The sequence below is a fragment of the Tamandua tetradactyla genome, chromosome 26 (genome assembly GCF_023851605.1).
Source record: "Tamandua tetradactyla isolate mTamTet1 chromosome 26, mTamTet1.pri, whole genome shotgun sequence".
Lineage (NCBI taxonomy): Eukaryota > Metazoa > Chordata > Mammalia > Pilosa > Myrmecophagidae > Tamandua > Tamandua tetradactyla.
The window spans coordinates 44,118,745-44,141,354 of record NC_135352.1 but is presented as its reverse complement, the minus strand read 5'-3'; the positions used below and the strand labels follow the sequence as shown (position 1 = coordinate 44,141,354).

Below are 22,610 nucleotides of genomic sequence, written 5' to 3'. Positions count from 1 at the left end.
TATTCTTATGCATTATATGTATATCCCTTTTTAGATTATGGTGTATTGGAGTGGTTGGAGAGGAGTACCTGAAACTGTTGAATTGTGTTCCAGTAGCCTAGATTTTTGAAGATGATTGTATAAAGATATAACATTTACAGTGTGACTGTATGATTGTGAAAAACTTGTATCTAATATTCCTTATATCGAGGGTATGGACAGATGAGTAAAAAATATGGATAAAAAATAAATAATGAGGGGGTAACTCAGGGGAAAATAAATTAGGTAGATGGAAATACTAGTGGTCAGTGAGAGGGAGGACTATAAGGGGTATGGGATATGTAAGTTTTTTCTCTTCATTTATTTTACTGAAGTGATGCAAATGTTCTCAAAAATGATGATGATGATGAATATATAACCATGTGATGATGCTGTGAGCCATTGGTTGTACATAATGTATGTTGTGTGTGTGTGAAGATTTCTCAATAAAAATTAAAAATAAGGGCAAGGGAAGGAATATCTATAGAAGAGGAAGTCTCACCATTTCTTAAATGTTTTTATTTAATCAAGATTTTCTTTTTATTTTCACATTTAATTTTTGATCAACCCAAGTTAAAATATTATTCAAAAATTATTACTGGTTTAAATATTCCTGTGTTTTCCTTAACATACTGGGGAAAGCTAACCCATGTTTTCAAGCTTTATCACATACTCCTTAACACACAAAGCTGTAGAGTCCCACCCATCACCAACCCTTTACTGTTGCCTCTCCCCCCACCTCATCCCATTTTATTTGTCTAACAGTTCTGTGGAATGATTAGTTTTGGTTCCTTAAAACACTTCTTAACTTCACGTTGCGAGTAAGTATTGCCAGTACATTTGCAAATAGATAAAAATGTGAAAAGAAAAACACCTGCTATGCCAACAGCATAGAAATAATCATTGACAGCGTTTTGATAAGTATCCCTCCATATAAATAATACACCAATGTAAATACTCATATATTTTTAAGAACAATTAAGAGGATATTATCATTTTAAAACTAAAATAGAACTGAACTTATTTGTTGCCTGCTTTTCTCAGTCAACAAGCTGTATACTATTCAGATGTTTGGTGGAACATTTTAACCTGAAAACTCTGCTCAGCTCTGCAGATTGTGCTGTCATTATTTGTCAGTCGCCCACACAGAGTTACTCTACACCCATCATTAACTTTCTCATTTCCTTTCACAGATCTATTGGTTTAAAGATGGAAAACAGATTTCTCCAAAGAGTGATCACTATATCATCCAGAGGGACCTCAGTGGGACCTGCTCTCTGCACACCCCAGCCTCCACCCTGGACGACGATGGCAATTACACAGTCATGGCTGCAAACCCTCAGGTGAAAAGGGTCTGGGTCTGGGTTCAGGACTCTGGACAGTGCTGACTCGCATTAAATTGGGGGAGTTCAGTGGTAGAATTCTATTCTTGCCTGCCATGTGGGAGATTCACCTTCAATTTCGGGCTCATGCATCCCTCCCCCTCCCACCACCCCCCCAAAAAAAAGCTTTTTTCAACAAATGGTGCTGTGATAATGGGATAATACATGGAAAAGAATGAAGTGTGACCCCCCACCACCACCATACAGCATACGAAAACAAAGGAGAGTCATTCTTCTTTGGTTTATGAAACTCTTTTTTTCCAAATTCTTCATCTCTTTTGGTTTCAGAGGATAGAAAAATCCTTTGTTTTTGAGTATTTATCATATCAGGTGTTCTTCTGCAGGAATGAGTCCAGTGAAAATTTACCTGCTTTACACAGATATTACTGAGGTTCTACTAAGCACACCTGCTCTGTTGGCAGTGAGGTCACAGTAGTGTACAAAACAAGTCCTAAGGTAGAAAATAAACCAGTGGAAAAAAACGTAAGTTTAAATTCTGTGAAGGGGTTAAATTCTATGAAGAAAATAAGAAAAAGAGGATAGAGAGAAGAGTAGCATGAATAGAATCTAATAGAAAAACCCCAAAAGTAAAATATTTAAAAAGAAATAGACATCAGTGGAATTTAAGTAATATATAAGTATAGATAAATTATAATTTTGATAGTACCTACATTTAGCATTCAGGATTTTTTTGTTTCCATCAAAATTCTTTCCGTTGTATTTGTCCTTATACTGAGAGTCAAATCAGTTAATATTTTCTACATTAATGCACCTTCTTGAGCTTTTAATTGTTAAATACATGAAAAATCATCAACATTATAATTTCATCTAAAAGTTATATTTTAATGCTTGTTTGGGTTCATGTTTGGTGATTTGGGATAACAGAAATAGAACTCTCTTCTCATTGCATTTTCAGTTTCCTCGACTATTAGCAAATTTCAACTTTCAGTTTTCTACCTATTGAAAACAGGTAAAGAATTCAACAAAATAAAAAATTTTTCTCTATGTTGGGTTCTTTTTATTCCTCTTTTCTCCTAGAAAGGTTGAGATATATTTTGAGGGTAGAATTATCAGTGTTCTTTAAGTCCTACTATTAATGTCAGGGTATTTCTCCTACTATTTGTTTTAAGTTTTATTGGAGTAAGCCATTTTATATGACAAAGATGCATTAATGTAAAACTGCAATTCATTCTGCTTCAGTCCTCTTCAAATTATGCTAATGTATTTTTACATGTGGAAGAGTTCTAATTGGAGAAACACCCAGTCAAAAGCAGTGGTCAAAGGCAGTGTCAGGGTGTGTACAGAGTTGAAGATAACAGGACAGCTTCCAAGGTCATTAGATGCTGATTATTTTATCTCTTATGACAACTCTGATGAAGTTGCTAAATAGAGAAGGGCTGCTGGAGTTGCCTTTTTGTAAATGTAGCAAAAGGCAAGAAAGGAAGGAAATCAAAATAAATCAATGACACAGCAAAGACAGACCAGGATTACAGAGGTGCTGTACTGAAAAGCCTAAACCAGGTGGGTACACACAGACAGAGTAGTGCGGGGATTAGATGAACTTTGGCATCAGGCACATCTGGGTTGCAGTTCTAGCTCCGCCACTCACTACCCATGTGACCTTTAGCGATCATTTAACCTCTCTGTGCCTCTGCTAACAATAAGATCACTATTTGAATAGTGCAAATAAAGCACTCAGTTTACCTGGCACATAGTATGTTTTCAGGAAATGCTAGTTATTGTCATTATTTTGATTCAGAGACACTAGTTATTCTGTCTTCATGCAGCAGCCCTAAGCTGGCAGACACTTATAGAACCAGGTTATAAAGGGTCAGTTCTGTTTCTAGGTGTCCTGCCCCCAAGCACTCTCAGGGAGTAGTAAGCAGGTCAGTTCGGAAAGTTATTTTTACCCAATGTGTGTTGCTGCTATGTGGTCTGCTGATCACCTGGCTCTTCCTGTTTATCACCCCCATGGAAAAGGACTGTGCCCCATCTGCCACGGCTGTGGGCTTGGGTGAAGGATCTGAGCTGGGGGACAGGCCACACCCACAGCACAGCTGATGCAAGACACACATGAAGCTGGGAACTGCTGTCTGCTCTCAGCACACTCCAGGTCAAGGCAGACCAGGTAGACATGGTCACTGCCTTCCTACCAGACTCTGCGACTTCTGCTGCTGATCAAATCCCAGGCTAACCCCAATGCTTTACCCTCTCAGGTTCTTAACCCCTACCCTTTGGAGAGAAAACAAAGAAATGAGAAGTGGACCAGTTTGCCTGAGTATCCAAATGCCCAGCCCTTCTAACAATATTCCATCCTATCTGTGATTGAAGCAGAGAGCCCAAGAACAATTTCTAAAACCTAGATTTCCAACCATCTCTCAAGGTTGGCTGATCTACCCAGTATTCTAACTCAGAGGCAGGACCCGAGAGTCTCTTTCTTTACCTAAGTAACCGAAGGCAGAGAAGAGCTGCCAGAAAGAGTAACTCATGAAGAGAGTCTAAGGAAATCCCAATGGTGGACATTTAGGTATCAAACAAGGAATGTATAGCTGTGTACAGAAACATCTATACATGTGAGATAATTGTGATATTTATGCCATTTGCCAATAGTTGTTCCAAGTTTCTCAGCACCTTGCCTGGTTCGTTTTAATTCCAGGAATAAAATTCCTTTTTTTCTTCATAGCACATACATCCAGACATGCCAGGTGTTGGTTTTGTCAGTGATCACCTATGAATTGGAATGACTTTACTACCCAATAGAAAAATAAAGTGGTATGTAAAAAATGACAATTGGCAGACCATTTTTCTACCTAAGTTGTGGCATAAATTATCACTTGTTGCGATAGGAATACCATTATGGAAAAGATGAACACTGTCATAATCTCAACTTTATAAAATCTGTTACCGTATCTGAAAGTCTTTTACTGTCTTCTTAATTTAAAAGAGACATGTCATAAATAGTCCCTGAAAAATTTTTCGAAACTAAAAGCTGAATGTTTCAGGATATATTGATCCTCAAAGCATAACGTATATAGTTGGCAGAAAACTGAAGTAAACTCCCTACTTGTTTTATGTCCTTTGGTTACCTTAATTTTTTTTCACATTTTGAAAGTATTTGGATTGGATATGGAGACAGCTACATCTATTTTTTTTTACACTATTGCCTTCAATGACATGAAATAACCAAGGGAAAGAGGAAAAGGCTGGAGTGGAAAAATTAGTTCAGTAATGAAACACAGACGGTTGAGCTTTCCTGAGCAATGGAAAATAATTACAGAAAGCGGCCAAGAGAAAGGGTGAGAACCAAGGAACGAGGGAAATACTAGAGTTCAGCAGAGCATTTTATAGAATATGATATTTTTCCACCTGGGTTAATCTTTTGGGAATACAAACACTTTAGATATTGTTGACTGCATCCAGAGTCTCCTTGGGATAGAAAGCACAGCTCTAAACATACACTAGACTGTGTTTTGCACTTAGTGTGTACAGTTCAAACAATTCATAGCAGACCAAAGCAACCACACAGTTGACTAAAATGATTATGCAGTTACATCAAACATCATGCCAAAATAAGGATCACAAAACAGTTTTTTTAAGACTCTAATCCTATCTTTAAGATACAACTAAATCTAAACACGAATGTTTGACTTTGTTTTGTTGTGTTGCTAGGTTACTTTCTATTGCATTTGGATTTTGGAATGGCTGTTCTGCGGTTTGATGTTTCTTCAAATTGCATTGTGCATGCAAGCAGCAAGCATTTATAAAAATGTGTGTGCCACAAGTTAAATTTCATTGACTATGAAATAGAAATGTTATTTCCATATTATATAAATAATTGATCTTGAACAAGGTATTAAAATCTTTATAAGCTGGATTCTTAATACAGAATCACTTTAAGAATTCTAAATAATACAGAATCACTTTAAGAATTCAAATTTAGAATTTGTACTTTAGCTTTAAACTCTGTACATGTGTTTGGAATAGAAAAGCAACATACAGCTGAGTTAAATATAAAAAGTTGGTTTGTTGATTATGTTTTGTTTTAGCAATGTAAGGTTTCCTGGCTCATTTCGAGTGTCGCTTTTCCATTATTACCTCATATGTTAACAATCAAACAGCTAGCAGTGAGAAATTTAACAAAAGCAAATGCAGCATTAATGTACATCAGAGCCTACTAATTATGATGATTACGGTTAATTGGTACATTAGTAATAATTTATAATTATTTTACTCATTTTGTCTGGTTATAAGATCCTTTTCTTAAATAAGATGTTCAGATTTAAGAATCTGAACTTTCAATAGTGCACTCTGGAGGCATCTTTTCAAAAGTGCTTCATTGAATTCTGGATTTTTTTTCCAAATAAAAATGCCAAAATTACACAGCTTCTTAGGATGCTTTCTAAATGCCGCTGGTGATTTACTGGTTAATAAAAAAAATACTTAGCCAATAGCACTATATTGACCATACTAATAATTCTGCCTTCTGAAGACCATGCCCTCTTCCTTCATGTTCAAAAGTGAAAAGAGGGCTGGTGAAGAACTAAAAAGACAGCAAATGGTGACATCTCTTTTTCTTCGATTTGGCAAGTTAAGGAAAGATTCTATGGCAATATTCCTGTATGTGGTTCTCAGCAGTAGTAATGGAAATCGTGAAAGCAATGAGGAAACGTACCTTTCCAGAGGGGCATGCTAACCTGTTTAACCTTGTGTGTGTGTCGAGGGTAAGGAGGAAGCAGGGTTTATCCTAAACTTAGTCATAGAGTTGAAAATATCCTCTTTCATCTTATACCTCAAACGTAGCCATCACATAAACACACACTGGATAATAACAATGTGCTTGATACCTTTAAAGAAGTTAAAAAAAATCGATCTAATTTCCACATATTCTGCCTCCCATGCTAATAATATTTTATTTCTCCTTTGGACAGAGTAAATTATATCCAAAAACCAAAAAAAAAAAATTAAAAAGGGAGAGAGGAGAGAAAAAGTCCATACATATGAAAAAATCATTGTGTTTATTAACAAAATAATTTCTTACTAAAGGGATGCCTTATAATCATCTGGTTAATATAATTATATTCATGTCCAGGCCTCTGAGTTCATTTTTGAGCATTCACTATAGGTGAAATACAATCCCAAGTGCTTTATACATTTCAATTCCTTTAATCCTCATAAAAACGCGTGAAGTCTTCACTCTATGGTTATACGTACGTACAGCGGTCTACTGTTAGAAGGTAACTGCCTCAGCTCACCCATCTGTTAAGGTACAGAGCTGGTTTAGAAACCCAGGCAGTCTGACTCCAGAGCTCAGGAGTGCCATGGCTGGGGTTCTAGGCCTCATCCCAGCATTAAAAACATCAAGAAGGAAAGAGAGACGGTGGTTAAAGGACATTATCTGAAGGGGTCAAAAAAAAGAAGGCAGGAGTGTAACTCAAGTGACTGTACCCACTTGGAAATCCTTACTGGGGTCAAGCTGCTAGGACCTCTACACACCACCTTGGTGCAGAATTTAAGAAATTAAATACAGACAAACCCTCATCATATGTCCCACATATTTTAGAATTTAACTTACGATTTTTAAATCTCAAATATCTTCTTTATCACGAGAACAGGGTATCGTATAGTCATGACGCTCTCACATGCATATTTCTCTAGAAAGCCCATTTTATCATGCTGATATGTTTTTAATACACAGTTTTTTTTTAAAAATGTCACTAACATTTAATAAATATATTACTAAAAATTCTGACAGAAAATTAAAATTTTCTAGTTTTAATTTCAGAAACTGGCCATAACCATTAGATATTTAACCATAAAAATTAAATAAGCACAACATAGTAATGTCTTCCTACTATATTTTACAATCTCATTTTCAGGTGATAGTGAACTCTTAAGCAGATTATAATTAATTCAGCCAGGGTTGTAATTTAAAATATGCTTTTAGATCAAACAGTGATATATTAAACAGTTCAAAGAAAAGACCTTTTCACCCAGTTCTTTAAATAGATTCAGTTTACTTCAGGAAAAGTGCTTTCTGAAAGGGGCTGGTGCCATCACTAATGCAGCACAGTGCTTTGTTAAATAATGTCTTGTGGGGAACAGGACCTAGTAGACTTGACAGTGTTTAATGGTTCATGGTTTTTGCAGCGCAAATAATCCCTTTTCCTGCGTCTCTGGCAGGGCCGCATCAGCTGCACGGGCCGGCTCATGGTGCAGGCTGTCCACCCGAGGGGCCGCAGCCCCCGCTCACCCTCGGGCCAGCCTCACAGCAGAAGGTAGGTGCTGCGGGTGCTTCTTCCCACAGGCGGCACTGAGGAATTCAGCACCGTTAGAACTGTAGTGTGACACAAAAGTGAATCTAGTTGGAAGACAGAGTGTGAATACAGACTCAGAACGTGTGGGCTCCTTGTTCATTCTGCGTCTTGGGGATTCAGAGAGGGGAAGGGAACAAACATTTGTTGCTAGGCTCAATCAGATAAGTCATTGTTAGTTAAGTGGGACTCATTTTAGATAAGAAGAAATCAAGATGTAACACCTATAAATAGCATATTAACATAAAAACACTCTTAAGTGGTACACAATGTTCAAAAAAAAATTTCTCTAACCCACAGCTGTGTGGGATGATTATTACAAGCTGTGGCCACTAGATTTCTTAAAATCAGTTTGTTAATATTCAGTTTTCAATCACTTGGTTCAAAATATTTTATTTTAGACCATAAATCTTATAGGTAAGATTTGTCATATTTTAAATACTCAACAAATACCGGCTACCAGTAGAGTGTGCTTTCCATTCTCACTGGGCCTAAGCTTATGCAAGGGTGCTGGCGGACAAGCGGGAGGCAGGAATGGGGAAGGATATTACTTCTTGGTAACGTTGGCACCTAAAAAGGAATATGCTAAGTCACCAGCTTGTCAATTTATATTCCTTTTTAGGAATTTTACAGTCAGCACACCCTCAAGTTGTCTTGCTGGAAATGATACTTTTGGTGAACAGAACATATATAACTTAGGTTTACAGAGGGTGAGGAACTGAGTAAACACTAAATGAGCGCCAAGTCTGTTTCTCCTCACGCAACTAGAGCCACAGAGCCCTTTGTTCAACATCTGGAAGAAACTTTTGGTACCTGGGCATTTCCAGATTTAATTCTCATTTTATTGTAGCAATGTCTATTCACAGGAAGGCCTGGATCTATGGCTGTAAACACAACATACTGGGCATCAAGCCCATTCTCTTACATTATTCTCTCCTGCTTTTCTTGTGGATTTTAATAATTTTTTTTTCACGTGTCATGTCTCCTAGAAAACAGTTTTTGCCTAAATTAGATCTGTACTTGGAGTAAATTTTATAAACAAGCTACAATTAATTTAAATTGTATTGCTCCTAAAGATGCCTCTACCAAAAATACCCAAATACTGGGGAATTTGTATAATTCTACTTTAAAGCAAAAAATAACGTCTTTAGGCACATAGATCACTGATGTGATCCTTGCCTAAAAATCCTATTCATTTTCTTGGTTAATATGAAAAGGAATATTGTTAGAGTGATGTATTTTTTTAAAAATAGGAACTTTAATTTCCCATAAATTAGTAGTTTCTGTTGAAAAGGATTTGGTAATAAATGAGCAACAGTTTCTGCTACTTCTCATACTGCTTTAAAAATATGTTCATATAAAGTACCCCATTTTTTTCCATTTCCCCTTCTATGATTGATACAGGCTTTAAAGATTAGGATAGCAAAATTGTTTTGAGATCTGCCATTAGTTTACTATTAAATTTGTAATAAATTTGCAAATGAAAATAGCTTTTGCTTTCCTAAGTTTTTTATGTTTGTTCTGTAAACCTTGGGGGTAGGGATTAAATAAGGAAATGCTGAAATGATATCATTACCCCATGTACTATAAGAAACCAGATGCTACTTTTCTTTCCACATGTGTTATTTATTTACTTGTTTTAATAAGGCCTCGTTCCAGATCAAGGGACAGTGGAGATGAACATGAACCAATTCAGGAGCGATTCTTCAGACCTCACTTCTTGCAGGCACCCGGAGATCTGACTGTACAAGAAGGAAAGCTTTGTAGAATGGATTGCAAAGTAAGAATTTGTTTGGGCCTGCTAACCTGTTGTCGCACTTCTCTGCTCATTGCCACTTCTCAACAGTTCCTTTTGAGGACATTACTTAAAGTGTGTATCTTTAAAATGATTTCCAGCTTAAGAGAAAAAATGAGTAAGATATTCTGGCATTTCATGTTTTGCATCGTTTTCCTTTTCTTTTACATCTTGATTAAATGTGTTCCTCACCCTGTATATACCATACTCCAGAAAAACCACCAGATTTTATCCCTTTCAGTCTTCAGTTTTGTCCAAGTAACCAGTTTGTTGAATCTGTCATATGTCCTAATCATCCATTATTTTTTTGTCAATATGTCTATTCCCACTTTTATTCCTCCCATTTTATGTTTCTAAGAGAAGTTGTAATGCCATCTTTCCTTTCCTATTTTATAGCAGGTCCTGAGTAAGCAGGGCTCATTATATATGTGAACTCAGAAACTACATACTAAATTGTATGTGTATAGCTTTCATCAGTTTCTCAAAGGCATTCCATTACTCTGAAGTTTGGTGGGGTTTTCTGTCTTTTCTTTTTTTCCCCGCTATTTATTGATCTTAATTTTAACATTTAATTTTTAAATATGAATAAGGTTTTAAAAAATTATTTGGGCTCCCTCTGCTGGTTCTGTCTCTGGTCTTGCAGGACAGAACTGAGCTGAAAATTTAGAGGATTTGGGCATTATTTGTTTTTATTTTTCAAAACAAGTAAACCTGGACTTGTGAATTAAGTAGAAATGTATAAACACAAGTATTCTTAGCAAACATAGTTTATTTCCAACATAATTCTTTTGAGACTATAAGTACAGTAACTGAATTTCAATGAGTATACTTACTTTAGTCTATTTTAAGAATTCATACACACCACCTGTGAAATGAAATTTTTGAGACAAGTGAGGACATTGTGTCTTGGATAAATAAGTCATTAGGTGATACACAGGTATTATTAATATTATGTATAAATATGGAATTGTGATTCTGTTAGAAAAATCAATTTTTAGAAATACATACTGAGCATATTATATAGGGTAAAATTACAAAAATCCTGGAATTTATTTACAGTGACAAAAGAGTGAATCTAGATGACAGATCTATATAGATTCACAACACTATGCTCTACTTTTGATGTTTTTAAAAAATCAAAAATCATAGTGCTTTATTGCACTGCATAGTAAAACACCTGTCCTTGAAATACCTGCCTTTAAAAGAATATTGGAAGTAAAAAACAACCTCTGCTTGTTAACCTCACTATTATGTTCTGACCTGGATAAATACAGTGTTGTTGAAAATCTTCTCACAGGAATAGATGAAATGTTATGTCAGAAAAAAACTGTCAGTGTATTTAAAATTGAGAGAAAGAAGAACTCAAAAAGAAGCTAAATACTACAGCAACGGTGTGCTTCCACCCTGTCCCCCCCACCACCACCTTTTCTCAACCCCTTTTGTTTCTAAGATTTGACTCTCCTCAATTTGGTAAAAAGGAAATAGCCATTTCCACTCCTCTAGTAACAAGTGTGCGCTTCTCCTCCCACCTTCTAGGTCAGCTGAGAGCACAGGTCTCTTCAAGTTGACCTACTTATAATGACCCTCAGCTCCTGAGAGCATGCTTCCTCCACACACTCACGCAGGGCCGCTGGCATTAGCGCAGGGATAAAGGACAGGGCATTTTCCCTTTCCTTTAACACAAATAACTGTACCCTGGAATAGGTCCCCTGTGAATTAGGCGGTCTGAATGTGGAGAGCTTTGAGCACTTCCACCCAACCAGCTGGCCTTGTCAGTAGATGGCCCTGCTTGTCTAGGAGCTGACCTGGTAAGGTCGGAGCCTGACTCTGCCAGAGTTCACTCCTCCAGCCTCCGCATCACCTCCAGGGACCACCAGCCATGTCAGGTGGAGGGTGAGCTGGCAGGTGGACAAAGTGGCAGATACAGCCTGACCCTCAGATGCTGATCTGGCCACACACTCCTGTTTCTTTTCAGTTTCTTCATCCTTTTAACCAGTGGTAGTAATTTCAACTCACTTGATGATTGTTCTTTCAGTTCACTAGACGGTTGCTGCATGTGTGGAGGGAGGCATCTTATAATAGATAGTATAAATGAATACCACAGAGCAGGAATGGAATTTGTGGGTTCCCTGGCTGATTTTGGCAGAGCTGGTTCTTCAAAAGACCATTTTACGATCCACCTGACCTTTTTTTGCATGTAACTTCCTGCGAGAAGGGAAGCTTAAGGGTGCTTGTCTCTCATTCAGACATCAAGAGCAGAACAGTAAAGAGCTGAGAGATGGCAGACTTCCAGAGCACAACGTGTTATCAGCAATTAAATGTGCTTTTATCTGATCCCTGGTCAGCACAACTGGCATGACCTCAAGATTCTGTGATGTTTCCATTGTTGATGCTAACTTGTTGAGATGGCTTTCTGGGTAATTTTGTGTCACTCTTGTTAGTCATTTTCAAGTATTATTCAATAATAATAGCAGCCATATGTGCTGGATGCATTAACGAAGGTCTCCATAGCTATGGCAATTTCTTGATGAGAGGCTTTCTGGTATATACATTTCAGCTGAGTGCTAGTTATTGCGATCATGGACATCTTTTTCCCAAAGAGCTCTGAGCCCTGTCCTGACATCACCCTGGCAGTCTTTCCAACTCTGGGCAACAGAAACTTTTTAAAGTCCCATTTCACTTGTCTCTAGGTTGCTTTGTAAGAAATCTTCAAGAGTGAGCCTGTGAGTGCTTAGGAAGCCATTAAAGGTTTAAGTAGAAGAGTAGCATGAACTGATACTACAAGCCATCTTCTGTACTACTGAAAGGGATTCGTGCTGGTTTCTTAGTTGTTAATGACTTCACTATTTTAACATTAGAGAAATTTACATGGATTTCCTTTCTGATTTAGGTCAGTGGGTTACCAACCCCAGATCTAAGCTGGCAACTAGATGGAAAGCCGATCCGCCCCGACAGCGCTCACAAGATGCTTGTGCGTGAGAACGGGGTGCACTCTCTGATCATAGAGCCGGTCACATCACGAGACGCTGGCATCTACACCTGCATAGCCACCAACCGAGCAGGGCAGAACACCTTCAGCCTGGAGCTTGTGGTTGCTGGTATGCTAGCCTGTAAATCCTTTCTCTATTCCAAACTGAGTAAGATTGAGAAATGTAGATTGATACTGCATTATCGCATAAAACGGAAACTCACACTGCTGAAAAAAGTGAAAAATTTAATTGTATTATCAAAATGGCCAATTAGGGGTGGGCCACGGTGGCTCAGCAGATGGTGTGCCCACCTGCCATGCCAGAGACCTGGGTTTGATTCCCAGTGTCTGCCCATGTGAAAAAAAAAGGTACAAAATGGCCAATTAGGACATGTTTTAAGCCTTAGCAAATCAGAAACATTAATTTTCCTTACTTCAGTGTAGGCCATTATGAGTTATCTTTTCTTTTCTCCTACTAGCCTAACCAAAAGAGAAAGGTTCAGCAGCTTCACCTGGGTCATTCCTCATCTCACGTATGTGATAGCCCCCTAACATTACACAGGGAAAATGCGGCAGCAGGAGGGGTTCCAAGAACTGTACAAGAAATTACTTATATGTAAAATGTCCACATATACACCTAGTTTTTAAAGTGATTTAGAAATTTTAAACAACATTGTCACCTTCAACCCAATGTAAAATAGTCAAATTAAACTCAGATTTGCTTTTTAATTGACTAGACTCTAGAAAAATGTTGTAAAAGTGGTGTTTATATGAAAGATTACCCTTTGATAAGCCCAAAAGTAAAGTGCATTTATGGAAAAGTTTATACCATCCTTAAGACTTGGGCATACATAAAGATTCTGGAGCTTATTCTCTTTTCAAAAAAATAAATAATTTTAAAAAAGCCTTTATCCTCACACCCCCATACACTATCTAAGGCGTGACCAGAGACAGTCTTCTTCCTCACTGCACAGGTGTGGAGAGTAGACTAAGTGACTTCCCCAGGGTCCCATCTCGTGATCCAAGGAGAAGAAAGCACAGAAGATCTTGGCTAAGCTCCTAGATAATGGCTCTAATATTAGAGCCAAATGTTTTTCAGACAAAAATATGGTTAATATGTGACCTGTGGTGCTACGTTACCCATGTTTTTAAAATTTGTGTATAATCTAATCCTTCACACCATTCATTCCTCCTCAAACTATTTTTTCCTGTTAAATGTACCTTTTGATAATACTCTGTCCTTCTCAGCTGAGACCGAGGTTCCTAGGAGATGCAGACATACCCATAGGCTTCAGGGAGCACTTTCTTAAAGAATGGCAGCACCCAAGAATCAGAAGCAATGTCTTTGGCTTCAGATCTCAGTTCTAATCCAAGCTCTTGTTTCTTTTCTAGCTGTGAGACCTTTGACAGATAACATCTCTGCATCTCAGTTTCCCTAGAGATAAAATGGGGGTTTCAGTAGCCCACAATCCTTCTGATAAGGATTGAATCATATAAATGTATACGAAACTCTACAAAACCAGTACCTCAAATGGAAGTACTCCAAAATGGTACATGTTATTCTTACTGGTTAGTTGCTGTGACATCAAGGCTCATTCTATACATTTTATACCCTTTTTAAAACTGAGATGCAGAAAAATACTAAGTGAGCTTACATCCTCACTTCCCCCAAGTAGCTTAGGTCAAGTAACCATGTAACTTCCCATGAAAATATAACCCTCTGTATTACATAATGTCTTAGCAAGTTTTAGGCATTTGAAAAAATTTAGGTAAAGTTTTAATCCTCATCACCTAGCTCCCTCCTAGCTGCTTTGCTATGATGTATTTGTTACTCCAGATGAGAGGGTGGTGGTGGAGAAATATGCATCCTCAAATTCATTTTTGGTAGCTAGCAGAAAATAATTAAGCCTTATTTCTATAAATTGTTTCCACTGAGCCAGAAAAAGCAGTTTCCGACACTGAATGGTAATATTCAGAGTGTTATTAACAATCAGTTCTGATTATTCCAGAGGACATCAAAGTTGTCTTTTCTTTTTCTTATGGCTTCCTTTCTTCTAGGTAAAGCTATTTTATAGCTTCCTTCATAGACTACAAATTGGAATTTGTAATTTACCGGATATACATTCCTAGCTTTATAGATAACTATTTAAAGCTGCCATGTTTAGATCAAGATATCTCTCCTTTATATTCCTGTGGTACACCTCATTTAAACCAGGAAGTCTACTCTTTAGATAATCTTATGAGGATCAAATTCCTAGAAATACTTGTCCTTTTCAGCATCACTAGGTGGCAGTGGGTGGTAAAAGCCGTGAGAGTGCTGTGATATAATTAGTGGAGGGGCCATAACAGACGCCAGCAATGACTTTAGGAGTCTTATGCCACCTGGCAGACGGCATTCTGTGGAGCAGATGGCCGTGGACTGAGTGGGCCTATTAGACCTGAATTAATTCGTGAAACAAATGAGTGGATTGAAGGATATGAACCTCTGCCTGGTAAAATAATTGAGAGAGAAGACTAGCATCTTACCACCTCAAGTAAAAAAAATGATAATATAAACTAGAAGATATTCAAGCAATATTTCTAAAAGCTTCTGAATTTTTTAAACTGCTCCTTTCATATATCACTGAGAAATGATTCATCACGTTTTCTTAGCTAAAGAAGCACACAAACCCCCTGTGTTTATCGAGAAGCTGCAAAACACAGGAGTTGCTGATGGGTACCCAGTGCGAATGGAATGCCGTGTTTCTGGGGTGCCACCACCTCAGATATTTTGGAAGAAAGAAAATGAGTCACTTACTCACAGCACTGACCGAGTGAGGTAAGACTATACAAGGATTTTAACCTAATCCAGAGCTGTTCATTCCTAATGATATATTAAAATGGAACACTGATGATCACTTAAAGGTGAGAATCGCTCTCATCATACCCTAATGTATGATGATAAAGCTTTTTGGAAGGCAGCTATAATGGTATTTGAATGAAGCATATTCTGACTTGTATCAGATTGTTTATCTTTAATCTGCTTGTTTTGATGGCTGTAGAGAAAACTATATAGTGATTTTTGTAAAGGCAGATCCTTGACTAGAAATTAAATGCACAGATTTTTTCAGCCTTTTGGCATCCACTCCTCTTTAATCCACCCCATTAATGGGGCTAGCAGCCTCTCTGAAATAAGTATGACCCTATTATCTACTATTGCGCAATTCTTTTTCCAATGATCTAATTAAAAATGCTTTGTGTCCAAGCTACTTTTAAAACTTTAGAGCCCTGATGGCTTTGTCCTTTTTTCTAGCATGCATCAGGATCATGACGGCTACACCTGCCTGCTCATTCAGGGAGCCACAAAAGAAGACGCTGGGTGGTACACTGTGTCGGCCAAGAACGAAGCTGGAATCGTGTCCTGTACTGCAAGACTGGATGTTTACAGTGAGTGCCGCTCCATCTCACTGCATGTATTTGTCAAATTCCGAAAAATGAGACCTCTGGTCAGCAAATCATATTACTCCTATGTAAACAATTATAGTATATTGTTTGCCAAAAGATTCATATTGCTCTCTCTCTTTCTATTTATAGTTTCTCGACACTAATAGTGAACCACACCAGGACAACAAATACCCAAGTATCACTCAGGAATTTTGAATGATTAGGAAATTATGCATGTTTATTTCTCTTACATTGGCTAGTTAGTAGTGGCTTCCTTACTCAAGCATCCTTAGGAGTTAACAATAGGCAAAGGCATAACCACATGTTTTTCACATTTACTTGTTACTGTGTTCTGCAAATGACTGTCTTTTAGCATTTCTTGTAATCCATCAGTGTCTTAACACACTCTAAATTTGTGTACCGTAGATCCTGGAATGCATACTTTTCTGGCTTAGTGCTCTTTATCATCAGTATATCTTAAGCAGTTCAGCAATAGATTTGTGTTTGTGTTATGTATATTTGTGTACATGAATCCTAAATTTAAAGAAAATTATTCTAATTGAATTTATAAGCTAGTACAATAGCATTATGCAAATCACTGACGTAAAGAAAACTACTAGGAAAAATTAGATCTGATTTCAAATTTTACCTCTTGAACAACAAATCACATGGTGAGGATCTTCAAGAAATGAGTGACCTTAACCTTCCCTGCTACCCAATTGCTTTCAATTGGTTAGTGTTGAAATATCTATCCAGAATATGTAACTACCATAACAACTACAGCATTTATAGATTTTGAGCCATTGAAAGAAAAGCAATTTTAAAATGGAAATGGGATAAGAATCAGGAAGCTTAGCAACTATTTCTGAGGATTCCTTGTGCTGCTGCAGTAAGTATTTACTTTATAATCCAGCTATTATAGTCCCACTATCTTAGACAAACAGTAACTCTGTAACATATGATTAAAATGCAAAAGTATCCCTAAATTTTACTGTTTCTACCATGAATGTGTGCAATTTTTCACAGAGAACTTGTGCCTGATGTGTCTCAAAACGTAAACATATTTACATGAAATGGGCTTTCCAATTATATCTTGGTTAAAAATCTTAATTTATTGTTTGTCTTTGTAGCCCAGTGGCATCATCAGCCACAGAGCACCAAGCCAAAAAAAGTACGGCCCTCAGCCAGTCGCTATGCAGCGCTTTCGGACCAGGGACTAGACATCAAAGCAGCGTTCCAACCCGAAGCCAACCCATCTCATCTGACACTGAATGCTGGCTTGGTAGAAAGTGAGGATCTGTAATCCAGCATTCTTAATAAAGCTGAAACACTGAAGCAGCCATTGCCTTGACGAACAGAATTCCTCTGTTACATTATAGTAAAAGGCAGAAACATACCTTCGACTATAGAAATTAAAAAAAAAAAAAAACCACCAAAACACCAAAATAAATTTTCTTACTTGATATACCAAACTTATAAGTAGGTAATACTAATAGAAATATACACATTGCACAGAAAATGCACATTCATCATCCAATTTAATGTTTTGGAATTGCTGTGATGAAAAGGAAATTGATTGTTCAAAGGTAACCACACATGTATAATCAACAAGTGCCTTTAAACACAAGCTTTTTAGGTGCTAGGTTGCATGATAGTATGAAATGCTTAACATGAGGCAATTGTACTACAAATAATACCAAACTGATTCTAAAGTGGCAGTGTATTCAGACAGCTGCAGTGAACCAAGTGCAATACTGTAAGGATAAAAAAGGAAGAGGAAAGGTCAAAGAAATCCAAGTGAATGCCTTGTTTTTACAGACTGTTTTATATCAAACCATAAGAAACTACTTGCCTTAAATTTTATTAATCAAGAGTTTTCTAACAGTTAAGTACTTTAGCTCTTAACTTTTTTCCTTTATGTGTCATATTCTCTTTTTATGCTTCTTGGTAGGAAGCTTATTTACACACCATATTAAAAGGCTAATTGGAATATAAATAATATAGAGTGTTCTGAGTAAAGCAGAGGTGTATTACAGTCCATTCCGCAAAAGGCATTCAAACCACCCACGTGACCAAGGCATAGTATTTGGAAGAAACAGGTGTGGAAGGATTAGGAGGAAGAATGAAGGAAAATGGTGCAGCACAATTATACTGTATTCAATCACGGAAAACATAGAAAGAGCAGGAGTGCTGGCAAAAGCCAGGCTTTTCTTTGGTTTTCTTCAAAATCATCTAAAATATAGGTGAAAAAAACACTTGCCATTCACAAGTCAAGTAATCTAGGCTCAGCTAGAAGTTTGGAGCACAGGTGTTATGGAAATTTCAGCGTGTCTGAAGTTTGTATAGTTTAGATGTACAGAGCAAGTTGAAAATGGACTGAGATGCAAGATTGGCAAAAGTAAGAAATTGCCTGTTGGATCTAATCTACTTGAAGGAACTGGAGATTTAAGAAGAGAAAGAGGTTTGTGCCATAGTGTAGATATTTCAGTGGCACCAAGATAATGGTGAATAGAAAATAATAATTCACTCTGCTGCTGCCATAAAACCTTGCTTTAAGAAGGTGCTGGTTCCAAGCAGTTTGTAAAGGCATCACAACAAACACTGCTCCTGAATGCAGATGATTCTACATCAGATAGACTGAGTTGATTCTGACCAGACTTGACAGCTTTAAGTCGGAACCAATATATCTTAAAAAGGAGAAAAAAATAATTTGGCCTAATATTGTAAAACATGAGGCTTTTTAATGGTACTTTGCTATGAAAAGAAAACACTGTATTATTCCTTATGCAAAACATATCTTTCATTATTTATAATAAAAATGTCTAACTCTTAGCTCAGTTACTCAATTCAATATGCAGTATTCTTTAATAATTTTGTATCTGTGTACCACCCCCCATTTATTTCATATTATTGCTTCACATGTACAGCTTTCTACTTTGTAAGAACCAACCAACCAAGTTTTAAATGATTAATAGGCTTGAACACCACATGGCAGATATTCTATCAGAGTGGTACAGGTTTCTTTGACCACACTATATGCATTGCTAATATGGAATTTAAGATACAAAGTCTTTCATGGACCTAACTATATTATAGAAATTATAACTTAACGTCATATCTTACTTGCCAAATTTTTCCGAATGTGACTTTCTGCTAATTAGCTGGGTTTGGGATTAACTAGCATTATTTTGCCACCTTTATGTTGTATTTATAAAAAAAAAAAAAAGTACTGTCTTACTACTTTGGATTGTTGTGCTGGTGTAATGTGGATTTAACATCAATAAATATTTAACAAGAAATAGTTGCACTTTTCTGAAGCAAAGGATTTACAGTTTTAGTTTTTCTTGCTGCTGTAACAAATTAGCACAAATATAGAGGCTTCAAAAACAACACCCATTTACTGGCTCACAGGTCCTGTATGTCAGAAGTTTGGGGGTGACGTGACTGGGTTCTCTGCTCAGGGTCTGCAGGGCTAGACTCACAGTGCTGGGGGGGCTGTCCTGGGGCTCGGCTCACCCTCCAAGACCAAGTGGTGGTCACCGGTCAGTTCCCTGCACCTGTGGGCTTGAGCTCCCATTTTGTTGGTCAGTTAGGGGCCACTCCCAGCTGCTGTTGGCCACCTGCATTTCTTACCACATACCCTTCAACCAAAGCCAACAACAGAAAATCCCCCTCACACTTCAACTCTCTTCCGTCAAGAAAGGTCCAGTCTCGGATTAGGTCAGGTTGGCCCAGCATAATCTCCCTTTCGCAAAGTCCCCTGACTTGGAACCTTAACTATTTCTGCAAAGTTCTATTAAGCAGCACTAGATTCAGATCTGACTGAATAACAAGAGAAGATGTGTGTACATCAGGGGGTGGGGCTCTTGGGGCCATCTTAGAATTCTGCCTCCCACTTCAGTTTACCGTAAGTATGTATATGAATGCTTACCAGTGCCATGGCTTACAATGATGCATGACATTAAGCAAGATAATATAAATTAAAAGTGACGAAAAAATAAGAGGAACAATGATAAGACCATAAATGGAACAAGAATGAAGCTACATACACACAGAGACTGTCTTAGTTTCTTTGGTTGCTCAAGAAAATACCACGCAATGGGTCAGCTTAAACGATGAGAATCTATTAGCTCACGGATTTGAGCCTGGAAGAAAGTCCAAACCAAAGAGTCATCAAGGCAAGCCTGTGTTCTGCACTTAGCTGCTGGCGGCTTCGGTGCTTTCCTTCCCTGTCACATGTGATGCACATGACAGCCTCTCCTGGCCCCTCTGTTCTCTTTCAGGTTCAGCTTTTGACTGCTCCCTGTGGCTTTCTCCCTCTACCTGAATCTAATTCCATTTATAAAGGATTCCATTTAATAGGATTAAGACCCTTTCAGATTGAGATGGGCTATATCTTAACTACAGTCACCTCATCAAAAGGCCCTACTTACAATGGGACACACCCACAGGAATGGATTAAGTTTAAGAACATGTTTTTTTTCTAGGGTACATACAGCTCCAAACCACCACACAGACTGTATGTACTCATAAACATATACCATTAATATTTAGATAGTTACAACAGATGAACAGCATATATGACCCTGGACTTTCATGCTACAGGGAAAAAAATAGGAGAGAAAGATAAAACTGGTCATTTATGTAATTCACAGCCTCGATAAGTTAAAAACACTTTATCTTTTACATAAGCTATGTTACAGAGCTTTGAAAATGTTTGAATCAGACCAGAATTGTGCATTTCCCACTGTCCACAGCTCTGTGACTTCTCCCTCGCTATGTAGTTTATAGCATTCGCTATATATATTAGTGCTCAATTCCTCCTGATTTTACCCTTATGAGACCACAACTAGCATGCAATCACCTTAGCAAGCATAGTAGTAGTTAGAAGCTACTATTTCAATATGACATTTTGTTTGATTCCTTTAAATTCTGGAAATATGAACTCTGAAGTATGGCATGGTAATACAGGGGGTTTGGGAGTCTGCCAGCCAGGATCTGAATCCTAGTTCTGCTCTATATATGTGTGTGACCTGTGTGGCCCATGAGCAAGTTACTGCACCTCCCCAAGTCCCAATTTCCTCATCTGCAAAATGGAGATAAAATAGTACCTCTTTCTTTAGATTGTTGTGATGATGATATGGGATAATAATGCATGTAGAACTTTTAACATAGCACCTGCATATCCTAAGAGTTCAATAAATGCCAGTATTATTTTTATGCTTGAAAAGTAAATTTGCTAAAATTATTTCAGTTACAAAATGTGTACATCCATTGAGGTAGGACAGATGGTACAATCTGTGGGTTTGGATGGGAAAAAATTTCTAACCTCTGATGGAAATTTAAAATTTTCCTCAATTTTGAATGTAGGCAACAAAACACAGTTTTGCCTACACTCTGAACGTAGACAGCAAAAGGTACCTGACTGCCCCAATATAAATTATATTACAAATACTACAAATATATTGAAATATCATTTACACTCAACGCTGCTTCAGAATTATGACAGTTATTAGACCTACCAGTAGATGTGCTTTAGAAGATGTATTATATCATAATTTTTAATGCCTTGTAAGTTATTTAAAAATTATTTGTTTTGTATTTCATGTATTTTACAATGCATTTGTAAACATTATCTTGATGTGCAATCCAAAGGATTCACTAGAGAAACTCAAATAGTGCAAAAGGAGCCACTACAAGTATACCCACTCCAGCACTGTGTGTAATAAAAAGTTTTTGAGAAAAACCTGATAGCCCACTAGTAGGAGAAGGTATAAATTATTATCTATCCATACAATGGAATATTACTACTAGAGATAAAATGAATGAACTGGGTTTACCTCTATCATCATGGATAAATGCCTAAAACAGTTTTGGAAGGACATTAGAAAAGGATGTGTACAGTATGGGTTTATGTAAAAGTCAGTTATGTAGGGTGCACAGGTGGTTCAATGGTAGAATGCTTGCCTTCCATGCAAGAGACCCATGTTCGATTCCTGGACCACATACCCAAAAAGAAAAAAAAAAATCAGTTACATAATCAAAGGTTTAAATAGGTGGAAAGATATTCCCTGCTCATGCACAGGAAGGTTACAATGTCAATTCTACCCAAGTTGATCTACAGATTCAATTACAATACCAATCAAAATTCCAACAACCAGCTTTGAAGACTTATAAAAGCTAGTTATCAAATTCATTTGGAAGGGGAAGAGACCTCAAATAGCTAAAAATATCCTAAGAAAAGGACAAACTGAGAGGATTTTTTAAACTTTATTATAAAGCCATAGTGGTCAAAACAGCATGGTACTGGTACAAAGACAGAAGTATTGACCAATGGAATCAAATCTACAGTGCAGAAAATAGACCATCCAATCTATGATCAACAGGCACAAAGACAGAAGCACTGACCAACGAAGTTAAATCGAGAGTGCAGAAAATAGGCCATCCAATCTAAGGTCAACTAATCTTTGACAAAGCCCCCAAATCCTCTGAACTGGGACGAAACAGTCTTTTCAATAAATGGACATGGGAGAACTAGATATCTATAGCCAAAAGAATGAAAGAGGGTGTTTACCTTACACCCTATACAAAAGTTAAGGCAAAGTGGATCAAACACCTAATAGAACAACTGGTACCATAAAACTCCTAGAAGAAGATATAGGGAAATATCTTCAAGACCTAGTAATAGAAGGTAGCTTTCGAAAATTTACACC

General features: G+C 37.3%; 2 protein-coding genes across 8 annotated transcripts in view; one reads left to right on the top strand and one right to left on the bottom strand.

Annotated features, from left to right (window-relative positions):
• Positions 1 to 19,196, top strand: part of PALLD (palladin, cytoskeletal associated protein) — a 262,050-nt gene extending 242,854 nt beyond the window's left edge. For 6 of the 7 annotated variants that reach the window (XM_077144442.1, XM_077144440.1, XM_077144443.1 and 3 more), the window contains 7 exons: positions 1,212 to 1,361; positions 7,581 to 7,675; positions 9,359 to 9,491; positions 12,397 to 12,604; positions 15,127 to 15,292; positions 15,767 to 15,900; positions 17,028 to 19,196. In XM_077144442.1, coding sequence (XP_077000557.1) covers positions 1,212 to 1,361; positions 7,581 to 7,675; positions 9,359 to 9,491; positions 12,397 to 12,604; positions 15,127 to 15,292; positions 15,767 to 15,900; positions 17,028 to 17,200 — 1,059 coding nt within the window. In that variant the 3' untranslated portion in view covers positions 17,201 to 19,196. Of the gene's footprint in view, positions 1 to 1,211; positions 1,362 to 7,580; positions 7,676 to 9,358; positions 9,492 to 12,396; positions 12,605 to 15,126; positions 15,293 to 15,766; positions 15,901 to 16,047; positions 16,986 to 17,027 lie in introns of those variants that run through there. The other variant, XM_077144441.1, reaches the window with a different exon arrangement.
• The window catches only part of CBR4 (carbonyl reductase 4), a 74,267-nt gene continuing 53,514 nt past the window's right edge, over positions 1,858 to 22,610 (bottom strand). The window contains exon 5 of the mRNA XM_077144448.1: positions 1,858 to 7,758. Within this exon, the coding sequence (XP_077000563.1) occupies positions 7,664 to 7,758 (95 nt within the window). The 3' untranslated portion in view covers positions 1,858 to 7,663. The remainder of the gene's footprint in view (positions 7,759 to 22,610) is intronic.